The sequence below is a fragment of the Podarcis erhardii genome (genome assembly GCF_964252035.2).
Source record: "Podarcis erhardii genome assembly, chromosome: 4".
Taxonomy (NCBI): Eukaryota; Metazoa; Chordata; class Lepidosauria; order Squamata; family Lacertidae; genus Podarcis; species Podarcis erhardii.
This window is the reverse complement of record NC_138508.1, coordinates 9,366,352-9,391,955: the sequence shown is the minus strand read 5'-3', so window position 1 is coordinate 9,391,955 and position 25,604 is coordinate 9,366,352. Positions and strand designations below refer to the sequence as shown.

Here is a 25,604-nt window from a genome sequence, read left to right as displayed (position 1 = left end):
AGGGTTGCCTTCAGATGTCTTCTAAAAGTTAGATACAGTGGTACCTCAGGTTAAGTACTTAATTCGTTCCAGAGGTCTGTACTTAACTTGAATCTGTTCTTAACCTGAAGCACCACTTTAGCTAATGGGGCCTCCTGCTGCCACTGCGCCGTCAGAGCCAGATTTCTGTTCTTATCCTGAAGCAAAGTTCTTAACCTGAAGCACTATTTCTGGGTTAGCGGAGTCTGTAACCTGAAGTGTATGTAACCCAAAGCGTATGTAACCTGAGGTACCACTGTAGTTGCTTATTTCCTTGACATCTTATGGGAGGGCGTTCCACAGGGCAGGCGCCACCACCGAGAAGGCCCTCTGCCTGGTTCCCTGCAGCTTTGCTTCTCTCAAAGAGGGAACCGCCAGGAGGCCCTCGGAGCTGGACCTCAATGCCCGGGCTGAACAATGGGGGTGGAGACACTCCTTCAGGTATACTGGTCTGAGGCTGTTTAGGGCTTTTAAGGTCAGCGCCAACACCAAAAACATGGCGAGTCAAAGTGGGAAACTCCTTGCAAGCAAAGGAACTAGCTTTGAACAGGGAAGTTTGGTTCTCCTACCCAGTTGGCAAATGCAGATGGTCATTGGCCAAGAAATAAAGTCGTCTTTTTGTGGTAACTGGTTTGTTTCCCATCCTGATTTTTGAACAGGTATAGTATAGTCCTGGAACCTAGCTGCCCCAGGTGGTTGAGGAAAAAATAATGGCATATTTCTGAACTTTTCAACAAGCGTATTGGCTTGATGTTGTTGTTATAGCCGTTTTGGTTGTAACTGATAACTTGCCAGGTGCAATGCTTGTTGCAGATTTGTTCTATGGCTTGGAAGTAAATTCTTGTTATACTCTAATATCTCCTGCATTGCAGCCTCCAAAGCAAATCTGTTTGAATTTGTATGAAGGTAAGTAGAACTTAAAAAGCAGAGACATCACCTTGCCGACAAAGGTCCGCATAGTTAAAGCTATGGCTTTCCCAGTACTGATGTATGGAAGTGAGAGCTGGACCACAAAGAAGGCTGATAGCCGAAAAATGGATGCTTTTGAATTCTGGTGCTGGAGGAGACTCTTGAGAGTCCCATGGACTGCAAGAAGATCAAACCTCTCCATTCTGAAGGAAATCTGCCCGGAGTGCTCACTGGAAGGACATTTTCTTCATTCTGAAGGAAATCAAAGGAGTGGTTTGCAGGGAGCAATTAACGTGGGAGTGGATTAGGCCTATCCCATGGAACGGATCAAGTGTTCCTGTGGGCATTAGGAAACTTTGATTTAAGAAAGGTAGCCAAGCCATCGAGCCAATGAGCAGAGAGAGTCCTGTAGAGGCCTGTCTAGTCCAGCATGTGGTCTAAACCACTGAGCCTCTTGGGCAGGGGTCAGCAGACTTTTTCAGCAGGGGGCCGGTCTACTGTCCCTCAGAGCTTGTGGGGGGCAGGACTAAATTTTTTGGGTGGGGAAATGAACAAATTCCTTTTCCCAGTAGTGATGTATGGAAGTGAGAGCTGGACCATAAAGAAGGCTGATTGCTGAAAAATTGATGCTTTTGAATTATGGTGCTGGAGGAGACTCTTGAGAGTCCCATGGACTGTAAGAAGATCAAACCTATCCATTCTGAAGGAAATCTGCCCGGAGTGCTCACTGGAAGGACAGATCCTGAAGCTGAGGCTCCAATACTCTGGCCACCTCATGAGAAGAGAAGACTCCCTGGAAAAGACCCTGATGTTGGGAAAGAGGAGAAGGGGACGACAGAGGACGAGATGGTTGGACAGTGTTCTCAAAGCGACCAGCATGAGTTTGACTAAACTGTGGGAGGCAGTGCAAGACAGGAGTGCCTGGCGTGCTCTGGTCCATGGGGTCACAAAGAGTCGGACACGACTAAACGACTAAACAACAACAACAAAAGTAGAACTATCCAACTGTGATAAAATAAGATTGCTAATCTGTGAAAAGGAAACATGAAAACCTATGCTGTTGCATGAATTTGTTCTGAGAACTTAATTGTACTGGAACAGCAGTTAAAATATATGATACCTGAACCACCAAAAAAGAAAGAAAGAAAGAAAGAAAGAAAGAAAGAAAGAAAGAAGAAAAGAAATAAAGTTGTCTGAGCTCCTGCAAACAATCTGCAACATCCTGGGGGAAGGAGCTTCGCCACCTTGCAAAACCTGTGTGCATCCTTTCAAATCTCCTGATTCTGCTGTTGGAGATGATGTTGGTGCTGATGATTTGTTAAATTTGTACACTACGCTATAACCCTAGATGTCTGGTTGGCTCGTAACATAAAAATTCATAGCTGTCAAGTGTCCCTTATTTGAAGGGACAGTCCCTTATTCCAGCGTCATGTCCCGCTTCTGTCCCTTATTGATGGATGTCCCTTAAATGTCCCTTAAATGATGTCCCTTAAATTTCAAAGGAAGCAGCTCCTCTCCCTCCCTCCCTCCCTGCCGGCCAGGGAGGAGGGAGGATCCAACTGTGTTGCTTGGCTGTGTTGCTCACCCAATAAGAAGTCTAAGAACGACTGGGGGTGGAGCTTGCATGCCTTGTGTGTGGCTAGTTAATGCAAGCTGAGGAGGTTTTTGAATGCTGGATGCCATTTTGTTGCATGTGCTGCTGCAAACTTTGCAGTGCAAAGCCAGGCCGTGGAGCCATGTTAAGTTGAGGCTGCATAGGCCTTGTGGTGCATGTGATTCAGATTCGATTCAGTTGAATCTCTGGTTACAAAGTTGGTTGGACAGTGTTCTCGAAGCTACCAGCATGAGTTTGACCAGACTGCAGGAGGACAGGAAGACTGGAGTGCCTGGAACAGGTGAGGCTGCAGGTCCCTTATTTTGGCTGCTGGTTCCTTATTTTCAAGGCTGCTGGTCCCTTATTTTCAAATCTGTAAGTTGACAGCTATACAACTGTTACAATATACAACTAGGGGTCCTCCTGTCTACTCTCTCCCGGATCCTGCAATATATAAGGGGAAACTCCTGCAAAAGTGTGTACATTAGACAAAACTGCCTACAAAATACATGCACCGAAATGCTGGCACATTTTCCTGGAGTTTTTTCTTTAAAGAATGAAATCACAAACTGCTGCATAAATGTGGAAAACTGAATTTAAGACAGGAGAAATGGGTGACTGACATTGACAAGGCTCAGCCATCCCTACTTAATGTTGGGGTGAGCATTACCTTTTGGAATTTAGTTGAGATTCCTGCATTGCAGGGGGTTGGACTAGATGACCCTCGGGTCCCTTCCAACTCTACAATTTTTGATTCTGCTTGTTGTGTTCATGACACAGGAGCTGACCAGCTGCAGGACAATTTATTTATTTATATTTTTTAAAAGATCAGTCGGTTGCAAAACGCCGCCTTCTGTAAGCTGCCTCGTTTTATGATTGTTTGGAGCCCAAAGTACAAGTCCGGAAGAGATACCATGTCCTTGCCCTCGGCCCGGCTGACTGATAATTAATCGGGATCCACTGATTCTTGCCAGCCCTTCTGATGCTTGCGAGAATTGTTAGGCAAGACGGGGGGGGGGGGTGTGTGTGTCAGATTTCCTCCGTGGGGCAAGTAGCAGCCGTGCCTTCCAGCTTGCAAAACTCAGCCCTAACTTGACCCGCTGTTTCCCAGACGTTTTGAGGGCAGAGCCCCCTCTAAGTATGCGAGGCGTGCTCTCCGCTGGGTCAGATCATCAAGTGAAGAAGACATGAGTGAAACCACTCTCCCGTTCTTGTTCTCCACTCCTCAAACCTTTGGTCTCCTCCAGATTCCTTGAGCTGACACCCAACAGATGTTTTGTACTACGGCTCCCTGGCTGGGGCTGATGGGAACTTTGGTCCAAAACATCTTGAGGGCTTTTTCAGACTACTTAAATAATAATAATAAAAATAATTTATTATTTATACCCCCACCCATCTGGCTGGGTTTCCCCAGCCACTCTGGGCGGCTTCCACAAATACGAAAAATACACTAAAATGTCACACATTAAAAACTTCCCTGAACAGGGCTGCTTTAAGATGTCTTCTGAATGTCAGGTAGTTGTTTATCTCTTTGACATCTGATGGGAGGGCGTTCCACAGGGTGGGTGCCACTACCAAGAAGGCCCTCTGCCTGGTTCCCTGTAGCTTTGCTTCTCGCAATGAGGGAACCGCCAGAAGGCCCTCAGCGCTGGACCTCAGCGTCCGGGCAGAACAATGGGGGTGGAGACGCTCCTTCAGGTATAACGCTTCTTCAGGTATACTTAAAGAAATACTCTAGCGCAGGCTTCCTCAAACTCAGCCCTCCAGATGTTTTGAGACCACAATTCCCATCATCCCTGACTACTGGTCTTGCTAGCTAGGGATCATGGGAGTTGTAGGCTGAAAACATCTGGAGGGCCGAGTTTGAGGAAGCCGGCTATACTGCAATGACCTCACAAGCAGGATTTGAGCTTATGAGCAACAGAAGCAATCAGATTATAATATTGAGGTTATGATTGGATGGAAAATAGGGTGCAGGAGAAGGGGAGAAACAGCAACGTTACGGAAAACAGTTTGCGAAGGCAGCAAAAATTAATCTGTGGCCTTTCTAAACCGCGGGGGATATTGTTTTGTTTGCAATTATGGTGCGTATTTTGGTGTTTTTGTGTTGTAAACCACCCAGTGCTCCCTGGATGAAACTGAATAAATAAAAACAAAATGCCTCCTTTGTCCTTCCAACAAAAGGGACACGCATCATCCGTTTTTCAATTTCATTTCATTTTGCACCAACGCCGGTCCCTTTCGAGAACATGCTGTTTTGGAATCGCTGTCCTCCTTCGAAAAGGACCACACAGGAGAGGTTGAGGGTAGCGGCCGCTGGTTTTCGTGCCAGCGAGGGGCACCCCGTGCTTGCCTCACCCAGCGAGGCCTCCTGCGCTTCCCTCGTGTAACCACAGCAACGGCCGAGAGCGGCAGAGCCGAGCGGCTGCCACCGAGCCCATCTGCTAACAGGCAGAACGGCTGGCATCAGCCGTGCTGTGGAGAGAGAGAGAAAGACAGAAAGAGAGAGACTGCAGCATCCAGACAAACAGATCAATTTTCCCAAAGCAGGCGGACAAAGAGGATGTCCCAAGGGAACGAGGCCACATTCACACACACACACACCGCACTCACTTCCATTTAACACAGGGCTGGGGAACATTTTTGGAGGTCCGCATTCCTTTCCGAACTACATCCCAAAGCGATAAACAACTACCTGACATTCAGAAGACATCTTAAGGCAGCCCTGTTCAGGGAAGTTTTTAACGTGCGATTTTACTGTATTTTTGGTTTCTATGGAAGCCGCCCAGAGTGGCTGGGGAGGCCCAGCCAGATGGGCGGGGTATAAATAATAAATTATTATTATTATTATTATTATTATTATTATTATTATTATTAATTATCCCAAGAGCCATATGCCATTGGAGGGCAGAGCCTCAAATGTAATTTTATTATTACAGTCGTAGCTTGGATCTCCATAATCCAGCGCATGTTTGCAATTTGGTCTCTGGTTCCTCTGCCCCTTCGAAATCCAGCTTGCACTTCTGGGAGTTCTCAGTCCACATACTGCTTGAGCCTTCCTTGTAGAATTTTAAGCATAACCTTGCTAGCGTGTGAAATGTGTGCAATTGTGTGGTAGTTGGAGCATTCTTTGGCAGTGATGTATGGAAGTGATAGCTGGACCGTAAAGAAGGCTGATCGCCGAAGAATGGATGCTTTTGAATTCTGGTGCTGGAGGAGACTCTTGAGAGTCCCATGGGCTGCAAGAAGATCAAACCGATCCATTCTGAAGGGAATCAGCCCTGAGTGCTCACTGGAAACACAGATCCTGAAGCTGAGGCTCCAATACTTTGGCCACCTCATGAGAAGAGAAGACTCCCTAGAAAAGACCCTGATGTTGGGAAAGATGGAGGGCACAAAGAGAAGGGGACGACAGAGGACGAGATGGTGGGACAGTGTTCTCGGAGCTACCAGCATGAGTTTGACCAAAGTGCGGGAGGCAGTGGAAGACAGGAGTGCCTGGCGTGCTCTGGTCCATGGGGTCACGAAAAGTCGGACACGACTAAACGACTAAGCAACAACAACAACAACCTTGGATCTCAAACGCCTTGGCTCCTGAACAAATTGGCTCCCAAACGACGGAAACCCGGAAGTGAGTGTCCCAGTTCTCGAACGTTCTTGTGGAAGCCGAATGTCTGATGGGGCTTCCGCGGCTTCCAATTGGCTTGGAGGAGCTTCCTGCAGCCAATCAGAAGCTGCACCTGGGTTTCCGAACGTTTTGGAAGTTGAACGGACTTCCGGAACGGATTCCGTTCAACTTCCAGGGTACAACTGTATTATTATTTTACTTGGATAGAATAGGCAAGTCTGCAGAGACATTTGTCAACCCTCTCTCTATCCAGGCAAGCAAGAAACATTTCCAGATTTCGAGGACACGGTCCAGACAGGTGAAATTCATGGAGGAGAGAGCTAGCAATGGTGACCAGCCACAATGGTTAGAGATGGCGCCTGAGGGACGCGGGTGGCGCTGTGGACTAAACCACTGAGCCTCTTGGGCTTGCCAATAGGATGGCTGGCGGTTCTAATCCCCACAACGGAGTGAGCTCCCGTTGCTCTGTCCTAGCTCCTGCCAACCTAGCAGTTTGAAAGCACGCCAGTGCAAGTAGATAAATAGGTACCGCTGCGGCGGGAAGGTTAACAACGTTTCCGTACGCTCTGGTTTCCATCACTGTGTTCTATTGCGCCAGAAGCGGGTTAGTCCTGCTGGCCACATGACCCGGAAAGCCGGCTGTGGACAAACGCCGGCTCCCTAGGCCTGAAAGCGAGATGAGCGCCACAACCCCATAGTCAACTTTGACTGGACTTAACCATCCAGGGGTCCTTTACCTTTTACCTAGATGGCACCTGTCTAATATTCAAGGGGAGGGGAGTTCCAAAGGGCAGGCCACCACACTAAAACCTGATTCCTACATTGTGTGGAACGGACCTCCTGATAGGCTGGCATCCGCAGGAGGCCCTCACCTGCAGAGTGCTTGGTTTGGGCATATAAGGGGTGAGACAACCTTCTAAGCATCCTGACCCCGTGCTGTTTGGGGCAGCTGGGCTGAATGGGGTTTGCAAGCCCCAACCATCAACCGATCGTGCAGGCAAAAAATGTGTTGCCCGGTGTCGTCATGACATCCAGGGAGGGGCATGGGGTGGGACTATCCACCTCTTAAATGTGGCCTGCAAAGGGAAGAGAAAGAATGATCGGGCCCACAACTGGTCTCCACATCCCTAAACATGAACCTCATCACTTGCTTGGGTCGAATATTGCATGGGAGGCATAATGCCATCATTGGGACCTGTTCGCAGGCTTCCTAGCAGACCCATACATGGGATCACATCGCTGGGCTAGATCCACCTAACCCCATCCATTGTTCAGTTTGTTTTCTCCCCTGCTGCCTCATTCCATTTCCTCCGGAAAACACTCCGTACTCCTACAAGCTTCCTAAGCCACTACTTTCCTCTCCCTAACTTGTCGCCTTGGAAACTGCAAGCATCTCCTCTCCCCATCACTCAGTATTGGCCAGCGTGAAACATTGCTCTGTTGCCCCACAATGAATGATCTTCCTCTACAACGAGGCATCAGATTCTTAACTTCCAACTGTCTGAGCTCACAGTCAAACTGTGGTCTGCTGGCCACGTAGGACTGTCATTTTTCAGACGGGGCGGAGTTCACCTTTAGCAGGTGCTCAGTGTGTAGGATTTAAGCAAATGAAACCTGCCCTCGCTCAGTGGATGGCAGTCCATTTGGACCACAAGACACAGCCCTATGAACCTCAGTCTGCTTCCACCTGCCTACTTAGTTTTAACCTGCACAGGAGATGCCCTTTCCTCCTCCATCATCTCCTCCTCCATCTCTGTCATAATGCCATGGTAGAGAAGAACATCAGAGAAGGTTGCTCAATCAGACTGTCTCACCAGAGTGGTGCATGCTCTGGTTATCTCTCGCTTGGACTACTGCCATGCGCTCTACGTGGGGCTACCTTTGAAGGTGACCCGGAAACTGCAATTAATCCAGAATACAGCAGCTAGACTGGTGACTGGGAGTGGCCGCTGGGACCATATAACACTGGTCCCGAAAGACCTACGTTGGCTCCTAGTACGTTTCCGAGCACAGTTCAAAGTATTGGTGCTGACCTTGAAAGCCCTAAATGGCCTCAGTCCAGTATATCTGAAGAAGCATCTCCACCCCCATCATTCTGCCCAGACACTGAGGTCCAGCTCCGAGGGCCTTCTGGCGGTTCCCTCCCTATGAGAAGAGAGGCTACAGAGAACCAGGCAGAGGGCCTTCTCGGTAGTGGCGCCCTCCCTGTGGAACCCCCTCCCATCAGATGTCAAGGAAATAAACAACTATCTGTCTTTTAGAAGACATCTGAAGGCAGCCCTGTTTAGAGAAGTTTTTAATGTTTGATGTTTTATCGCTTTATTATTATTATCATCAATAATATTCTGTTGGGAGCTGCCCAGAGTGGCTGGGGAAACCCAGCCAGATGGGTGGGGTATAAACAACAACAACAACAACAACAACAACAACAACAACAACAACAACAACAACATACCGGTAATTCATTTTGTTCAGCATCCTATAGTTGAGCAAACCCGTTTAAAGCACTGCAGCAAGGTTTAAGGGAGGGTGGAGGTCCTTAATACGGAGGTTTAGCAAACCGCTGTGTGAAGCACCGTCACCTTCTTTTAAAAGGGGTGGGGACTTGGGGTGTGAGTGGGAGGGGCCTGAAGAAAAAAGGGGCGGGGTGAGCTGTGGGGGGGGAATAACCGAGGGGGTGGGCGAGGTGTAAAGGAGAGGGGGTTCTGTGTGTGATAACAGCAGTCAGAATATTATATGCACAGAAACGGAAAGAAGAGCAGGTTGCTTTTGAAAGTGTGGCTTTTGAAAGCAATGGGCTATGCAGAAATGGCAAAGCTGACAGCGAAACTGAGAGATCAAAATGGGGAACTTTTTAGTAGAAGGATGGAGACCTTTCATGGACTATTAAAAAACAACAACACCACTATAGTCAAATGAAATTGCGGGCAGGATTCGAGATGAAAGCGGCGGAAGAAAAACGAAAGAATAACGGTAATAGAGAAACCTTTTTGTAAGAGATATAATGCAGTGAGGAAGGTTCGAGTAAAAACACTGCGGAGAAGTCCATTTATCAAACTCTGTAATGATATGAAGATCCTTGTGAAAATGTTTGGAAAAAATTAAGAAAAAATTGTACTGGGAAAAGGGGTAGTGGTGGGGAAGGACAAAGGGGTAGCTGGAGTTGGGTACAGGAACAAGCTGGCGTGGTGGCCCCTAGTTCAGAGCTTTCTGTGTGTCACAACACATTAGTGTGTTGGCGTGTCCTCACGAAACCCATGGGGCTAGATAGGGGTTTGGTCATGTTGTTCCGATGTCTGATTACTGTCTTCCAAAGCAACTACTCTATTCCCAACTTAAAAATGGAAAGTGTAATGCTGGTGGTCAACAAAAGAGGTTTCAAGACTCAAGGCAAATCTTTAAAAATGTAGCATAAACACCAACAACTGGGAAACAGTGGCCTGCGAGCGCTCCAGTTGGAGAACAGCCTTTACCAAAGGTGTCATGGGCTTTGAAGACAGCTGAACTCAGGACGCAAGGGAGAAACGTGCTAAGAGGAAGGCATGCTTGGCAAATCCACACCGTGATCAGCTCCTACCTGGAAATCAATGTCCCCACTGTGGAAGGACGTATGGATCCAGAATTGGCCTCCACAGTCACTTGTGGACTCACTGTTAAACCTGTGTTTATGGAAGACAATCTTACTTGACTACGAGTGATTGCCAAAGAAGAAGTTTAACCTCCGGTTTGCTATTACAGTGGTACCTCAGGTTACATACGCTTCAGGTTACATACGCTTCAGGTAACAGACTCCGCTAACCCAGAAATAGTACCTCGGGTTAAGAACTTTGCTTCAGGATGAGAACAGAAATCGTGCTCCGGTGGCGCGGCAGCAGCAGGAGGCCCCATTAGCTAAAGTGGTGCTTCAGGTTAAGAACAGTTTCAGGTTAAGAACGGACCTCCGGAACGAATTAAATACCGTATTTTTCGCTCTACAACACGCACCCGACCATAACACACACGTAGTTTTTAGAGGAGGAAAATCCGTAGGCATGCCACCCATAGGCATTCCCTCCATAACACGCACAGACATTTCCCCTTACTTTTTAGGAGGAAAAAAGTGAGTGTTATGGTGCAAAAAATACGGTACTTAACCTGAGGTACCACTGTACTGTGTCGCAAAATGATACATGTCTAAAAAAGTGTGTCACTGACATGAGAAGTTTGGAAATCTCTGTCCTAGTTAGAGAAGAAAACCACCTTTGCTTAGGGTGTCTTAGTGCACTGCAAAATACGGTGCTAATCCCGCCAGGAGCAAAGGCGGGATGTAAACAAATATATATTAAGAACAGTGCTACCACAGGCATGCACCTCTCTGATCTTCCTGAGGCATCTGTAAATACAGATTAGCACCTAGAAATGCAATACAAATATGTGCCCTGCCTACTAATTCTCTTCGTGTTGGGGGATTTCTCAAGGAGTGAGACCAGTAACAAACCTACAGATCTTGCTGTTTGCGCACGGCGGCACAGAAAGGCTGCCATGCAAACCGTTGTTGCTAAGTCAGGAATACGAACCTCTCCATCTCCTATGGGTGAAAAGAAGTTCATTTAGATAACTTCATGAGACTCTTTTCAACAAGATCACTGTCTTGTTCCCACCTGCTGTTGTGATCTAGTTAAGCAAAACGGCTACGGCTGCAGTCCTAAGCCCACTTACCTAGGCAAAACCCACTGAATTCAAGTAGGACTGACTTCTGAGTAGATGTGGTTAGGATCAAACTGGCAGTGTCTCAGAAATATTTAGTAGTTGAAATAAATTAAAGCAATTCTTTAAGAAGATAGTTAAAAAGACTCTTCTTAAAAACTCCATTAAAAGAATCAAGTCTTCAAAAAAGTTATATGATCTAAGAAAGTCTGTACAAGAATCCTTCCAAAAGAATTTAAAAATTATAATGTAGCACCAACTGAGTACAGTAGTTTTAGGTATAAGCTTTCGTGTACATGCAGATGCCTTCAGATGTGGGTATCTGATAAGAAACAAAACTATGATGTAGAATGAGTACAGTTGCATGTGGGTTAGAATAACAAAGTCTAAGTAAAGACTGTCTGTGTTATCTACATAAATTAAAACATTGTCCAGTAGCTCCTTAGAGACCAACTAAGTTTGTTCTGGGTATAAGTTTCCGTGTGCTTGCACACTTCTTCAAATACCTCAGATACGTGTCTAAAAAGTGTGCATGCACACAAAAGCTTAAACCTAGAACTACTCAGTTGGTCTCTAAGCTGCTACATTATAATTTTTTAATTCTTTTGGAAAGTTTTCTTTTAAAGACTTTCTTAGATCATATAACTTTTTTGAAGACTTGATTCTTTTAAGGGAGTTTTTAAGAAGAGTCTTTTAAACTATCTTCTTAAAGAATTGCTTTAATTTATTTCAACTACAGCAGACCAACACAGCTACCTGCTTGAATCAAATATTTAGTAGGGTTCTGTTTTGTTTTACCTAGACCCAGGAAACTGAAGACCCACTGGAGGACGGAAGCCGTCTGGAGCCTCCTGTCTAAAGGGATCGAGCGGGGAGCAAATTCGACCTTCATTGCGGTGCGTGGCTTCAAACTGGATGGGAAAGGAATTTCCACGGACGAGCGAAGGAAACGGGAAAGAGCAAAGTCTCTGCTGACGCAGAATTAAAGGAGTGGTTTGCAGGGAGCAATTAACGTGGGAGTGGATTACGCCTAACCCATGGAACGGATCAAGTGTTCCTGTGTGCATTAGGAAACTTTGATTTAAGAAAGGTAGCAAAGCCCAAAGCGCAGAGAGAGTCTTGCAGAGGCCTGTCTAGTCCAGCTAAACCACTGAGAATCTTGGGCAGGGGTCAGCAAACTTTTTCAGCAGGGGGTCAGTCCACTGTCTCTCAGAGCTTGTGGGGGGCAGGACTAATTTTTGGGGGGGGAAATGAACGCATTCCTATGCGCCACAAATAACCCAGAGATGCATTTTAAATAAAAGGACACATTCTACTCATGTTAAAACATGCTGATTCCCGGACTGTCCATGGGCCAGATTTAGAAGGCGACTGGGCCAGATCCGGCCCCCAGGCCTTAGTTTGCCTACCCATGCTTTTGGGCTTGCCGATCAGAAGGCCAACCAACCGCCTTAGGGACTTAGCTCTGGATCTGTGTAGGGTTGACTTCTTTGCCTTGTCTTCTCTTGAAGATATCCCTTGAGGCACCAGGTATATTTAGAAGCAGAGTGGGACACGGGTGGTGCTGTGGGTTAAACCACAGAGCCTAGGGCTTGCTGATCAGAAGGTCGGCGGTTCGAATCCCTGCCATGGGGTGAGCTCCCGTAAATAGGTACCACTCCGGTGGGAAGGTAAATGGCGTTTCCGTGCACTGCTCTGGTTCACCAGAAGCGGCTCAGTCATGCTGGCCACATGACCCAGAAGCTGTACGCCAGCTTCCTCGGCCAATAAAGCGAGATGAGCGCCGGAACCCCAAATTCAGCCATGACTGGACCTAATGGTCAGGGGTCCCTTTACCTTTACCTTTAAACTTCCCTAAACATGTTGCAAGAGTTGCCATGTCTTCCATCCATTAATGAAAGGAGGGGCATAGATTTTCTTTCCAGTGGATCAATATCAGTGGTATTAGATAAGCATGTGTAGAATTATGGTGTGGTGTGATATGTGTGTGTGTGTGTGTGTATTTATACACTTTTATTTATTTTTCCGTTTGTTTTTCACTTTCTTTTGTTTGAAATGTTTTCAATTAAAAAAAAATGTTATTGGAAAGATTTTGCATCTGAATCCTCTAGGTTTTGCCCTGGCGAAGTGCTCATATTTTCTCAAACATAAAATCCACTGGGCTCTGTGGGACTTGCTTCAGAGGAGGCATAACGCAGAACAGGAGAGATGCCTCCTTCCAGGAGACAATGTGAATCTTCCGGCTGCACATTGCTCCATACTCCCCGCCAGTCTGTTCAGGGAGTTGTTTGTGGCCCTAACAATCGTCTGAGGCATCTGTGAGGCTTCTATTTTCCCTTAATACAGAAGCAACAAGTACCAACAGGGCTTTTGTTTGTCAGTCCAACAGAAGAGCCTCTTGTACCCGCAGACGGCAGGAGGGTAAAAAAGACTCGCACAAGACGCATCTCCCAGCAAACGGGGCTTTGTCCGGCTGAAACTCCATCTCTATCAAGGAACAGGAGGAGAAAGTAATGCAGTGCTGTGACCCGTGGCTGCTGGAGGGTGTCTTCTCCCAAGTGTGTAGGGTTGCCAACTTCTCAGCTGGCCCTTGCAGCTCTGCAAAACGCTGCGGCACGATAGCTGACAGGTGTGAGGCATTGCCTGCACGCAACACCTGTGCTCAGAGACCTGCACGGGTTGCCGATTTTCTACCATGCCAAGTTCAAGGTGTTACCACCAGTTTGATGTGGGTGGCGCTGTGGTCTAAACCACTGAGCCTCTCGGGCTTGCCGATCAGAAGGTTGGTGGTTCGAATCTGCACAATGGGGTGAGCTTCCATTGCTCTGTCCCAGCTCCTGCCAACCTAGCAGTTTGAAAGCATGCCGGTGCGAGTAGATAAATAGGTACCACTGCGGCGGGAAAGTAAACAGCGTTTCTGTGCATTTTGGTTTCCGTCACAGTGTCCTGTTGTGCCAGAAGTGGTTTAGTCCTGCTGACCACACAACCTGGAAAGCTGTCTGTGGACAAACGCCGGCTCCCTCGGCCTGAAAGCGAGATGAGCGCCACAGTGGCTATATGCTGCCTTCAGGATCAGCCATAGCTTGCTTCTGAATACAGTGGTACCTTGGTACTCAAACGACTTGGAACCCAAACACTGCAAACCCAGAAGGAAGTGTTCCGGTTTGCAAACTCTTTTCGGAAGCCGAACGTGCTCCGTTTTGAGTGTTACGCTGAGGTCTGTCTGTTTCTGCTATTTATTTTGCATTTTTGTTTTCGTGGCTTTTTTGTTTTGTTTTTGTGGCTGTGTGGAACCCAGTTCAGCTACTGGTAGATTGAGTGATTGTGTGACTGCAGTACATTCTTTATTGCTGTCATTTTATGAAACAATGGTCTCGTTAGATAGTAAAAAAAAACATGTCAAATTGCCATTTTGGGGGTTGTTTTTAAAAGTCTGGAACAGATTAATGAATTTTGCATTACTTTCTATTGGAAAGCGCACCCTGGTTTTGGAACGCTTTGGTTTTGGAACAGACTTCTAGAACAGACTAAGTTTGAGAACCAAGGGACCACTGTACCCCTTGCCTGGGAGCAACAGTCGGCAGGGCTCTTGCTTGGACAGCAGCCTTCCTGCAGACATCAATGGGTGGAAGGGCCGTAGCTCAGTGGAAGAGCATCCACCTTGGAAGCAGAAGGTCTCAGGTTCGATCCCCGGCATCCCCAAGGAGAGCTAGGAGAGACCCCCTGCCAGAAACCATGGAGAGCTGCTGTTGGTAGCTGCCAATGTGCTAGATGGAGCAAGGGTCTGACTCTGTATAATGCAGTTTCTAGGTGGGAGGGGTAAAGGCAAAGAACCCCTGGACGGTTAAGTCCAGTCAAAGGCGACTATGGGGTTGCAGTGCTCATCTCACTTTTCAGGCCAAGGGAGTGGCGTTTGTCCACAGACAGCTTTCCAGGTCATGTGGCCAGCAGGACTAAACCACTTCTGGCACAACGGGACACCGTGACGGAAACCAGAGCGCACGGAAATGCTGCTTACCTTCCCACTGCAGTGGTATCTATTTATCTACTTGCACTGGTGTGCTTTCGAAATACCTACTGTATTTATCTACTTGCACTGGCATGTAGTTTAGACCACAGCACCACCCGCGCTTAGAGAAGTTTTTCATGTTTGATGTTTTATCGTGTTTGTAATGTTCTGTTGGGAGTCGCCCAGAGTGGCTGGGGAGACCCAGCCATATGGGCAGGGTGTTGTTGTTGTTTAGTCGTTTAGTCGTGTCCGACTCTTCGTGACCCCCTGGACCAGAGCACGCCAGGCACTCCTGTCTTCCACTGCCTCCCGCAGTTTGGTCAAACTCATGCTGGTAGCTTCAAGAACACTGTCCAATCATCTCGTCCTCTGTCGTCCCCTTCTCCTTCTGCCCTCCATCTTTCCCAGCATCAGGGGGGTCTTTTCCAGGGAAAACCCAGCCAGATGGGCGGGGAATAAATCATTATCATCATCATCATCAATGGATTTAATTATTATTATTATTTTTTATAATATTTTTATTAAGTTTCTTTTCTTATAGTCAAAGATATACAGAATAAAGAAAAAAGAAAGAAAACAGAAAAAAAGGAAAAAGTATAAAGAGTCCAACTTTCCTTAATATTTTTTAACAAACCAACTGGACTTCCCCACATCCTCCAAACCCTGCATTCTTTGTAGTACAAACATCAGCAATTTGTTACCTTGTTTCATAACTTACTGTATCTTTCGATTTATCATGTTTCTAGATTCACAATGTTATGTCCCAATTCTTATGTATTTAAATTAAACATAATAAAGTTATTTCATAATTCCACCTCTTATTTCTTGTACCTTAGTTTTCATTTCACCTAATCAAGTTGCTGAAGCTAGAGTTTCCTAAATCGTGCATTTCCTTAACATGTGCCGTTTAACCACCTAATGCCTTTGCCACCTTTGATGGTCAAAGGCTGATCGCACCCAGTCTGGTGCTAAGTCCCTGCTGCCGGGCTTCCTGATAAGATTACGCCTTATCGCAAAGTCTGAAGGTTTGCCGATCCATTGGGTGCCATTCTGCAATGTTCCCTTGGCAGCACGCCCATCACGGGGGCAGGGGAGGTTTTATTTTCCAACTGAAGGGCCACATCCCTTTGCAGGGAGCATTGTGGGGGCCGCATGCAAGTGGCAGTCAGGGCCAGAGGCAAAATTGGGAGCATCCCCTTCGTTCAATAATGAAGAGGCATTGCCCCAGTTCAAGGGCACATTCCAGCTAGGCAAAAACACCCAAGGAGGGTTCAGAGCGGCTAACAGTAAAATACACAGCATTTTAAAATCATTTCATTATAAAATCAGCTCGAATCAGATTAATGGCAACCATTGGGCTAGAGCTCTGTGAGGATTGCCAAAGGAGGGGGTCAGACTGTGCCTTGGCCAAAGGCCTGGTGGAACAGCTCTGTCTTGCAGGCCTTGCGGAAAGATGTCACGTCCTGCAGGGCCCTAGTCTCTTGTGACGGAGCGTTCCACCAGATCAGGCCCACGGCCGAAAAAGCCCTGGCTCTGGTTGAGGCCAGCCTAACCTCCCTGTGGCCCGGGATCTCCAAGATGTTTTTATTTCAAGACCGCAAGGTCCTCCCTGGGACATACCAGGAGAGGCAGGCCCGTAGGTACGAGGGTCCTAGGCCGTATAGGGCTTTAAAGGTTAAAACCAGCACCTTAAACCTGATCCTGTACTCCACCGGGAGCCAGTGCAGCTGGTATAGTACCGGGTGAATGTGATCCTGCAGCCAGGACCCCGTAAGGAGTCTCGCTGCAGCATTCTGCACCCGCTGGAGTTTCTGGGTCAGCCTCAAGGGCAGCCCCACGTAGAGCAAGTTACAATAATCCAGCCTGTAGGTGACCGTCGCGTGGATCACAGTGCCTAGGGTCAGGGCGAGAGAGGTAAGGAGCCAACTGCTTAGCTTGGCGGAGATGAAAAAATGCCGCCTTTGTTATAGCTGCAATCTGCGCCTCCATGGAAAGGGAGGTGTCGAAGATTACACCCAAACTCTTAATGGACGGTGCTGGCACTAATTGCGCCCCCGCAAGAGATGGGAGTTGCCCCCCCAATCCCATATCATCCGTACCCAGTCAAAGGACCTCTGTCTTTGAAGGATTTCACTTCAGCCGGCTCCCGCGTAACCATTCCAAACATCTGATCAGTGTGTCTGGGGCCGAGTCAGGATGGCCATCCATCAACGGATAGAGTTGGGTCAGGTGGTTCCAGGTGCAGAAAATTTCTTGTCAACCCCCCCCCACTATATATCTATATCTATATCTATATCTATATCTATATCTATATCTATATCTATATCTATATCTATATCTATATCTATATCTATATCTATATCTATATCTATATCTATCTATCTATCTATCTATCTATCTATCCCGCAAAAATGGTTTGACTTTATTTCATATTGGTGGAAGCCAGAGTTGTTGAGCTTTCCTGCCGGCTATCACGTGCCTTGCACCTAGGAGTCTGCCTGCCACCCTACAGCTGAGGGGCAGTCGGCGGACGGACCATTTTGGCAGCGGGAAGCCTGCGCATGCAAAACCAGCGGCATCTCTCACAGACGTTGAGTGCCGCACAGCAATTTGTCACACACCCCCCCCCCTTGGAGGTGACACCCGGGACAGACCGCCCCCACCACACCCACCTTGCTCCGCCACTGCTGACATAGCACACATGGGCTCTAGGAATTCAGCACCCATTTTGCCTCTCTCTCGGGATCTGAGTAGGGGGCTGAGATTTGAAGAATGGCAGTTTTCTCTGTTTGAGTGTCTCCGAGTGATAACGCACAGGCAGGTTCAGCTAGGGACTTGAGTCAGAAAACAGAGTCTCTCTCTCTCCCTGGTAAATTGGGAGAGCCGGAACATATGGCGTCTGTGTGTGGCTTCCTTTAATCTGAAAAGCAGCGAAAGTTGTGCCGCCTGTGGCTGGTGGAAGTTGTAGGCTGTGTACAAACCCTGCGTTTAAAGCCCGTTCCGTACCTCTGCAAAGAATCTCAGCAACTGAATTTTGTTAAGGGGGCTGGGGATCGCAGTTAAATGACAGTTTTCAGGATTCTTTGGGGGGCCATATGATTTATACGTGTGTGGTTTTTAAAGCTTTGATTAAAGTGGTCAATCAAACAATACAAATCAATTCAATAAAAATAATAGCAGCAGAGCTGCCTTTTTGAAAAAGACTCAATATTGGGTGGCTTAAGACTATGAGACCTTCCAGTATAGGGCGGTATAGAAATTAAATTAATAATAATAATAATAATAATAATAATAATAATAATAATAATAGGAAAGCATTGCATTGTGAAAAAGGGAATCCTTGGTGTCTGTATTCATTGTACATAAGATAAAATCCCTTGCCAACAAAGGTCCGTATAGTTAAAGCTATGGTTTTCCCAGTAGTGATGTATGGAAGTGAGAGCTGGACCATAAAGAAGGCTGATTGCCAAAGAATTGATGCTTTTGAATTATGGTGCTGGAGGAGACTTTTGAGAGTCCCATGGACTGCAAGAAGATCAAACCCCTCCATTCTGAAGAAAATCAGCCCTGTGTGCTCACTGGAAGGACAGATCGTGAAGCTGAGGCTCCAAGACTTTGGCCACCTCATGGAAAGAGAAGACTCCCTGGAAAAGACCCTGATGTTGGGAAAGATGGAGGGCACAAGGAGAAGGGGAGGACAGAGGACGAGATGGCTGGACAGTGTTCTCAAAGCTACCAGCCTGAGTTTGACCACACTGCGGGAGGCAGTGGAAGACAGGAGTGCCTGGCGTGCTCTGGTCTGAAGAGTTGGACCTGACTAAATGACTAAACAACAACAACAACGATAAAATCCCACCAAACAGCACATAATTTTTCAGGGGCCTCTGAGCCTTTGGCAACACATAATTTAAGGTCTTTAAGGTGCTACTGGAAGAAACGGTTTTAACAGTGAGTCCGTAAGTGACTGTGGAGGCCAATTCTGGATCCCCACGTCCTTCCACAGTGGGGACATAGGTTTCTGGGCGGGAGTTGATTACGGTGTGGATTTGCCAAGCGTGCCTTCCTCCTAGCACGTTTCTCCCTTTTGTCCTGAGTTTGAGTGTCTTCAAAGCCCATGACTTCTTTGGTAAAGGCTGTTCTCCAACTGGAGTGCTCACAGGCCAGTGTTTCCCAGTTGTCGGTGTTTATACTACATTTTTTAAGATTTGCCTTGAGACAGTCTTTTTTTTTTTTTTTAATTAATTTTTATTCAAATTTCCAATAAACCAATTCATTTATAATTTAACATCCAATTTAACTTATACATTCTTTTTGACTTCCATCAGCCTATCTGACAATTTTCATATTTATCACAACTTCTCACATTTCATACATTTATGTTGCACTTTGACATTCCCTATTTTATCATCTCTTTTAAGCGACATTTCAGTTTATTTTTTCACAGAGCTTCTTGAAATCCAACAAGCGTTATTTCCTGATCACACACAGTTTTCATATACTCTGTAAATTTATTCCAGTCCTCGGTGAATCTCTGATCGCGTTGGTTTCGAATTTTCCCAGTTAATTTATCCATTTCTGTGTACTCCATCAATTTCATTCTCCATTCTTCCCTCGTTGGCATTTCTTCCTGTTTCCACCTTTGGGCCAACAAAATTCTGGCTGCTGTTACTGCATATCTAAATAACTTCACATCTTTCTTTCCAACATCATTCCCTACTATACCAAGTAAAAATGCTTCTGGTTTCTTTACAAAGGTGTATCTCAACATTTTTTTCATCTCATTATAAATCATTTCCCAAAAGCATTTCACTTTCTTACATTCCCACCACATGTGATAAAATGTCCCTTCTTTCTCTTGACACTTCCAACATTTATTACTGACTTTAAACATCTTTCCAAGTTTCACAGGGGTTATATACCATCTGTATATCATTTTCATAACATTTTCCTTTATCGTAGTACATGCGGTGAATTTCATTCCTTCTTTCCAAAGTTTAATCCACTCCTCTAATTGTATATTGTAACCAAAATCTTTGGCCCATTGAATCATAACCGTTTTTACTTCCTCATCTTTTGTGTGCCATTCAAGTAATAATTTATACATTTTTGACAATATTTTTATATCACTATTCAAGATTTCTTGCTGGAACCTCGATTTTTTCCCTAAAAAACCTTTTTCTCGCATATCTTTTTTAAACATTGCATTCAGCCTTGAGACAGTCTTTAAATCTCTTTCGTTGACCACCAGCATTATGATAAATTAGGAACTGCATAGAGGTAGAAGGAAGTCATCAAATAAATCAGGGAATGAAACCGGAGATTAGGTACAGATAAGAAAGTGAGAGTTGCGGGTAGAGAAAGATACGGTCAAGATAAAAGGCTGTCTTACTGGAATTATGTGTTTAGAATATAATCAATGATGGTTTGTATTTCTTGGGTAGCTGTGTTTTTGACAAAAATTTTCGTTTTTTATTTTTGTTTGTCTTTTCTTTCTTTTTTCTTTTTGTGTAGATCTTCTTTTATATAATAGAATAGCATGTTTCATTCTGTGCAACATTTAATAAAGTTTAATAACATTTTTTAAATAAATAAATAAATAAATAAATAAACCCAGTCAACCAATCAACTCATATTCCCCTTAACACAGACAGCACAAAGAGCGTGGGTGCTTTAAATCTTTGGCGGATGATGGTAAAAGATCTGGTGATCTGCCTTCCTTCTCCACTAGACTAACAAGGGCTTAAAACAGAAAGGAAACAGCGACTCTCTCTTTCTAATGAGTGCTGTGTCTCAGCAGGGGAGAAGGGGCCTAGCTGAGAGAAACTGATGATGTCTTCTCAGAATAAGGTGCCTCCCAGCTGTCAGTATTTTGCAAAAGCGAGTCAGCTGCATAGCTCAGCTTTTGGTTTGCTTGCTTAAAATGGGTTAAAGGACTCAAATGTCCTAGTATGGCAAATTCCATTAAAAAATAAAATATGGGACTTCTTCTGGTTTGGAAAGTGATGAGGAAAGGCATTGGACAGTGTAGGATGAACAAATGATTACCGTACTTTTCTGTTATAAGACTGTTTTCCCCCCTTTAAAAAGCATGCTAAAAAGTGGGGGTCGTCTTATACATTGGGAATGCAAATGGTGGATGTTTGATCGGTTGCTGCCACGGCTGCTGTGCGTGTTGAAAACAGTGAAACTTTGAGACTTTGTGATCTGAAAATCAATATGAGGTATGCACTTTTGTAGCCCAAGAAAATCTTTAAGAAAAAGAAAAGAAAACATGCTGTTGTTTTTTTATTAAAAAAAAACAATGTTAATCACCACCCCAAACACCCACACACCTTGAATATTTGATCCACATATGCAATTTCAACGCACTCGCAGCTCTCTGCCCCTACCTGGCTCACTCACTCTCTCTCACTGCAGTGTTGGCTGTGCGCATCCAATCCGAGCTGTCGGGTCGCCGCCCACTATGGAGGGGGAGGGTGCCAGGCGTGCGTTGCGGTGCGGAGTTGCGGTGCGGAGCGGAGAGAGAGCGAGGGAGGGACTATCTGGGGGAGGGACAGTGCAGCGGCCGCCCAGCGCAGCGCTCAGCGCGGGAGAGAACCACACCCGACCAGCCCAGGCAGCAGCAAGAAGAAGCTGGCAGCGGCGGCAGGTTAGGGGTTAGGGGGCGCAAATTACTTGCCTTGCCCCGGGTTTGGGGGTGCAAATTACTTGCCTTGCCCCGGGTGCTGACAACCCACGCTACGCCACTGCTCCTATGTCCTTAATATCATTCTTAAGATGCCATTATAAATGTGGCTGCTCTTAATGGCAAAGCTGCTGCCTATTTCAGCCATCAGTTAGGAGCGACTGGCTCATAACTCCTGGTGGCCTTTTGCATTTCCCCCAGACTGATGTCTCCAATTTCTGGTTGGTTCTCCATTTCCTATGAGTGGGTGTAAGACTTGGGATTTGAGGGAGCACGTACTACTCTAGGTCAATTCAGTGTCCAGGGCAGCTGTTTATCAGCTCCATCTGGTACGTAGGCTGAGACCCTTCCTGCCTGCAGACTGTCTCGCCAGAGTGGTGCATGCTCTGGTTATCTCCCGCTTGGACTACTGCAATGCGCTCTATGTGGGGCTACCTTTGAAGGTGACCCAGAAACTACAACTAATCCAGAATGTGGCAGCTAAGACTGGCGACTGGGAGCGGCCGCCGAGACCACATAACACCGGTCCTGAAAGACCTACATTGGCTCCCAGTACGTTTCCAAGCACAATTCAAAGTGTTGGTGTTGACCTTTAAAACCCTAAACGGCCTCGGTCCAGTAGAACTGAAGGAGCGTCTCCACCCCCATCGTTCTACCTGGACTGAAGGTCCAGTGCTGAGGGCCTTCCGGTGGTTCCCTCCCTGCGAGAAGCCAAGTTACAGGGAACCAGGCAGAGGGCCTTCCCAGTAGTGGCACCCTCCCTGTGGAACGCCCTCCCACCAGATGTCAAAGAGAACAACAACTACCAGACTTTTAGAAGACATCTGAAGGCAGCCCTGTTTAGGGAAGCTTTTGAAGTTTGATGCATTACTGTATTTTAATACGTTATTTTGTTGGCGGCTACCTAGAGTGGCTAGGGAAGCCCAGCCAGATGGGCGGGGTATAAATAAATTATTATCATTATTATTATTATTATTATTATTATTATGGCAGCAATAAGTAGTTAAGGCAGTGCTGGATCCTTGATATCTTTCCTTCCTTCCCCTGTTGTGGGAAAAGCCTGCAAAGGTTTTAAATCCCACGTCCAGGAATAGAATTCCGCCCTCCCTCCACAAACACACAGCTCTAGAGACTTTGGGATTCTATTTATTTTAAATGCCCCCTGGCACTCCCATAGCCTATGATCCGCCTTTCAGATTTCTAAATGGGCACGCCATGGTAGATTAAAGAGGGGGATTAATTCATTATTCACCGCTCCTTCGCTCCCTCTGGACTTTCCCTCGCTCTTTCATTTGAGATCTTTTTAAAGGGTGGGTTGCCTGGGGATCTGTCCAAAGATTTTTAGTACTGAAAATTCCTGTCTGGGAAAGAGAATGGCGGGATTCTGGGGTGCTGTCCAGCACCTTTGCAAGAGAGAGAGAGAGAGAGAGAGAGAGAGAGAGAGAGAGAGAGATGCTTGTGTGTTTGTGTGCTTGTGTGTTTTCAGTTGCCTCTGAAAATGAGAAACCTTGTGTTTCCAAGAGACACTTTGGCAAGTGCATGTGAAGTCTGAGAGTGCAGAAATGGGGCTGGGGAACATAATATGAACCCCCCTGGCAAGAACTCTCCTGGCCCAAAGATGGAAATCACAAGACATACCAACCATCCAGGAGTGGCAGGTGAAGTTGATAGAATACACAGAACTTGCCAAATTGTCAGGGAGGATCCGGGACCAGGAAGATCAAAGATACCAAAATAATTGGAGTAAATTTACTGAATATTTAAAGAAGAATTGTAAAGAGGTTAAGACACTAGCAGGATTGACATAATACCTCCAATGTATAACAGTATTATTGTGAGAATGATGTGCGTGATAGAAAGGGGTTAAATATACCAATTGTAGGGAGGGAGGGGAGTCGCGACTCGGCAGAGTCAAAGGGAATGTATGGTATTCTTATGGTTTGTTGGAAAAGAATATGTAAGGAAAACAATAAAAATTCATTTTTTTAGAAAAAAAAAGAGTGCAGAAATGGGAACAAACACTGGATGGAAAGTGTAATGCTGGTGGTCAACAAAAGAAGTTTCAAGACTCTCTCAAGGCAAATCTATAAAAAAGTAGTATAAACACCGACAATTGGGAAACACTGGCCTGCGAGCGCTCCAGTTGGAGAACAGCCTTTACCAAAGGTGTCATAGGCTTTGAAGACGCTCAAACTCAGGACGCAAGGGAGAAACGTGCTAAGAGGAAGGCACGCTTGGCAAATCCACACTGTGATCAACTCCTGCCCAGAAACCAATGTCTCCAATGTGGAAGGACATGTGGATCCAGAACTGGCCTCCACTGTCACTTACGGACTCACTGTTAAACCTGTGTTTATGGAAGACAATCTTACTCGGCTACAAGTGATCGCCAAAAAGAGAGAAAGAGAAAAGATTCTGAATGTAGTCTGCAGGTTCAATCCCCAGCAGGCCCCTCCAATAATAACAATGGTAATAATAATAGTAATAGCAATAATTTTATTATTTATACCCCGCCCATCTGACTGGGTTGACCCAGCCACTCTGGGCAGCTTCGAACACATATAAAAATCAAACATGGAAAACCTCCTGATACAAGGCTGCTTTCAGTTATCCAAGTAAGGTTTGGAGAGATCCCGTCTGAAATCTTGGAGACCCAACTGCCAATCAGTGCAGACAATACTGAGCTACACGGAACCAATGGTCTGATTCGTTATAAGGCTGTTTCCTGTGTTCCTGGAGTCAGGGGGCGGGGCTTTCGTAACAAGTGGACGGCTTGTTCAATGTGCAAGAAATGGGAGTCAGCATGTGTGCACATTCAGCTTGCGCATGATCTCAGCTGGAATTTGGCCTACAAGCCCCGGTTTTGGATGACTTACCAAGCAAGGAGATGATACCAGATAAATTGATACCAGTCCTGTTTAGGGAAGTTTTTAATGTTTGGTGTTTTATCGTGTTTTTAATATTCTGTTGGGAGGCACCCAGAGTGACTGGGGAAACCCAGCCAGATGGGTGAGATATAAATAATAACTTTTATTATTATTATTATTATTATTATTATTATTATTATTAATTTTTTATTTGTATCTCACCCTCCCCGGCCAAGGCCGGGCTCAAAGCGGCTAACATCATATTATTATTATTATTATTATTATTTGGTTGATTTATGGAGTGTATATGAGATGCCCACACTGTGTGCGTAAGAGAGAGTTTGGGGGCAGTGACCATCTTAGAAACAAAAAATATGGTTCCAGAACTGGAATATTAATAGATAACGTGTAAAACGTGCAGGGGTAAGCAAGGAAATAATAGAAGAGTCAATTGAATAATTATTAAACTACAACAACACAACAAGATGGAAGAAGTTACAAAAAAATGTTGAGATCACACAAGGGTGAAGGGGAGTGGGGGGTATAGGGGAATTTATAAAAATTTCTAATATAATATTTCTAATTGCGTTGCATTTATATATAGCAAAGGGAAGTCTATAGCAATTAGGTATATTTTAATCTAGTCAACCATGTATGTTACAAAACGAATATGGATTTTGAATTTGATGCTTGTAATTCTTTTTCGGTTTTGGAATAATATTTTTTATTTAAAAAAAGACCATCTTAGAAGCATTGGTGCATGGAAAGGAGACAGTAGACAAAGTGGGTGGGTTTGCTGGTGGAACTGGTCTCTGTTAAGCTCAGGGCAGATAAAGTTATTACATAGTGATGCAGAAGGTAGTGATGGCCACCAAGCTATGTGGATTTAACAGAGGACTGGACAAATCCATGGAGAATAGGACTATTGACCATTATTACTATGTTCTTTTCTCCATAGTTGAAGGCAGGCAAAGCTTCTGGATACCAGTTGCTGGAAACCACAGGAGGGGAGAGTCATAAAATCCTAGAATTCTAAAGTTGGAAGGGACCCTGAGGGTCATCTAGTCCAACCCCCCCCCCAATTCTCAACCACCGTGGAACTCGAACCCACCACCCTGAGATTGAGAGTCTCATTGCACCCAGGTCCCTCATGCGGGCTTCTCATTGAAGCATCTGCGGAGGCCACTGAGAATGAACAAAGGGCCAGG

General features: G+C 45.8%; 1 protein-coding gene across 1 annotated transcript in view; it reads right to left on the bottom strand.

Moving 5' to 3' along the window:
- MOGAT2 (monoacylglycerol O-acyltransferase 2) overlaps positions 1–11,773 on the bottom strand; it is a 34,253-nt gene extending 22,480 nt beyond the window's left edge. The window contains exon 1 of the mRNA XM_081860664.1: positions 11,634–11,773. Coding sequence (XP_081716790.1) covers positions 11,634–11,727 — 94 coding nt within the window. The 5' untranslated portion in view covers positions 11,728–11,773. The remainder of the gene's footprint in view (positions 1–11,633) is intronic.
- Between the last annotated feature and the right edge of the window lie 13,831 nt (positions 11,774–25,604).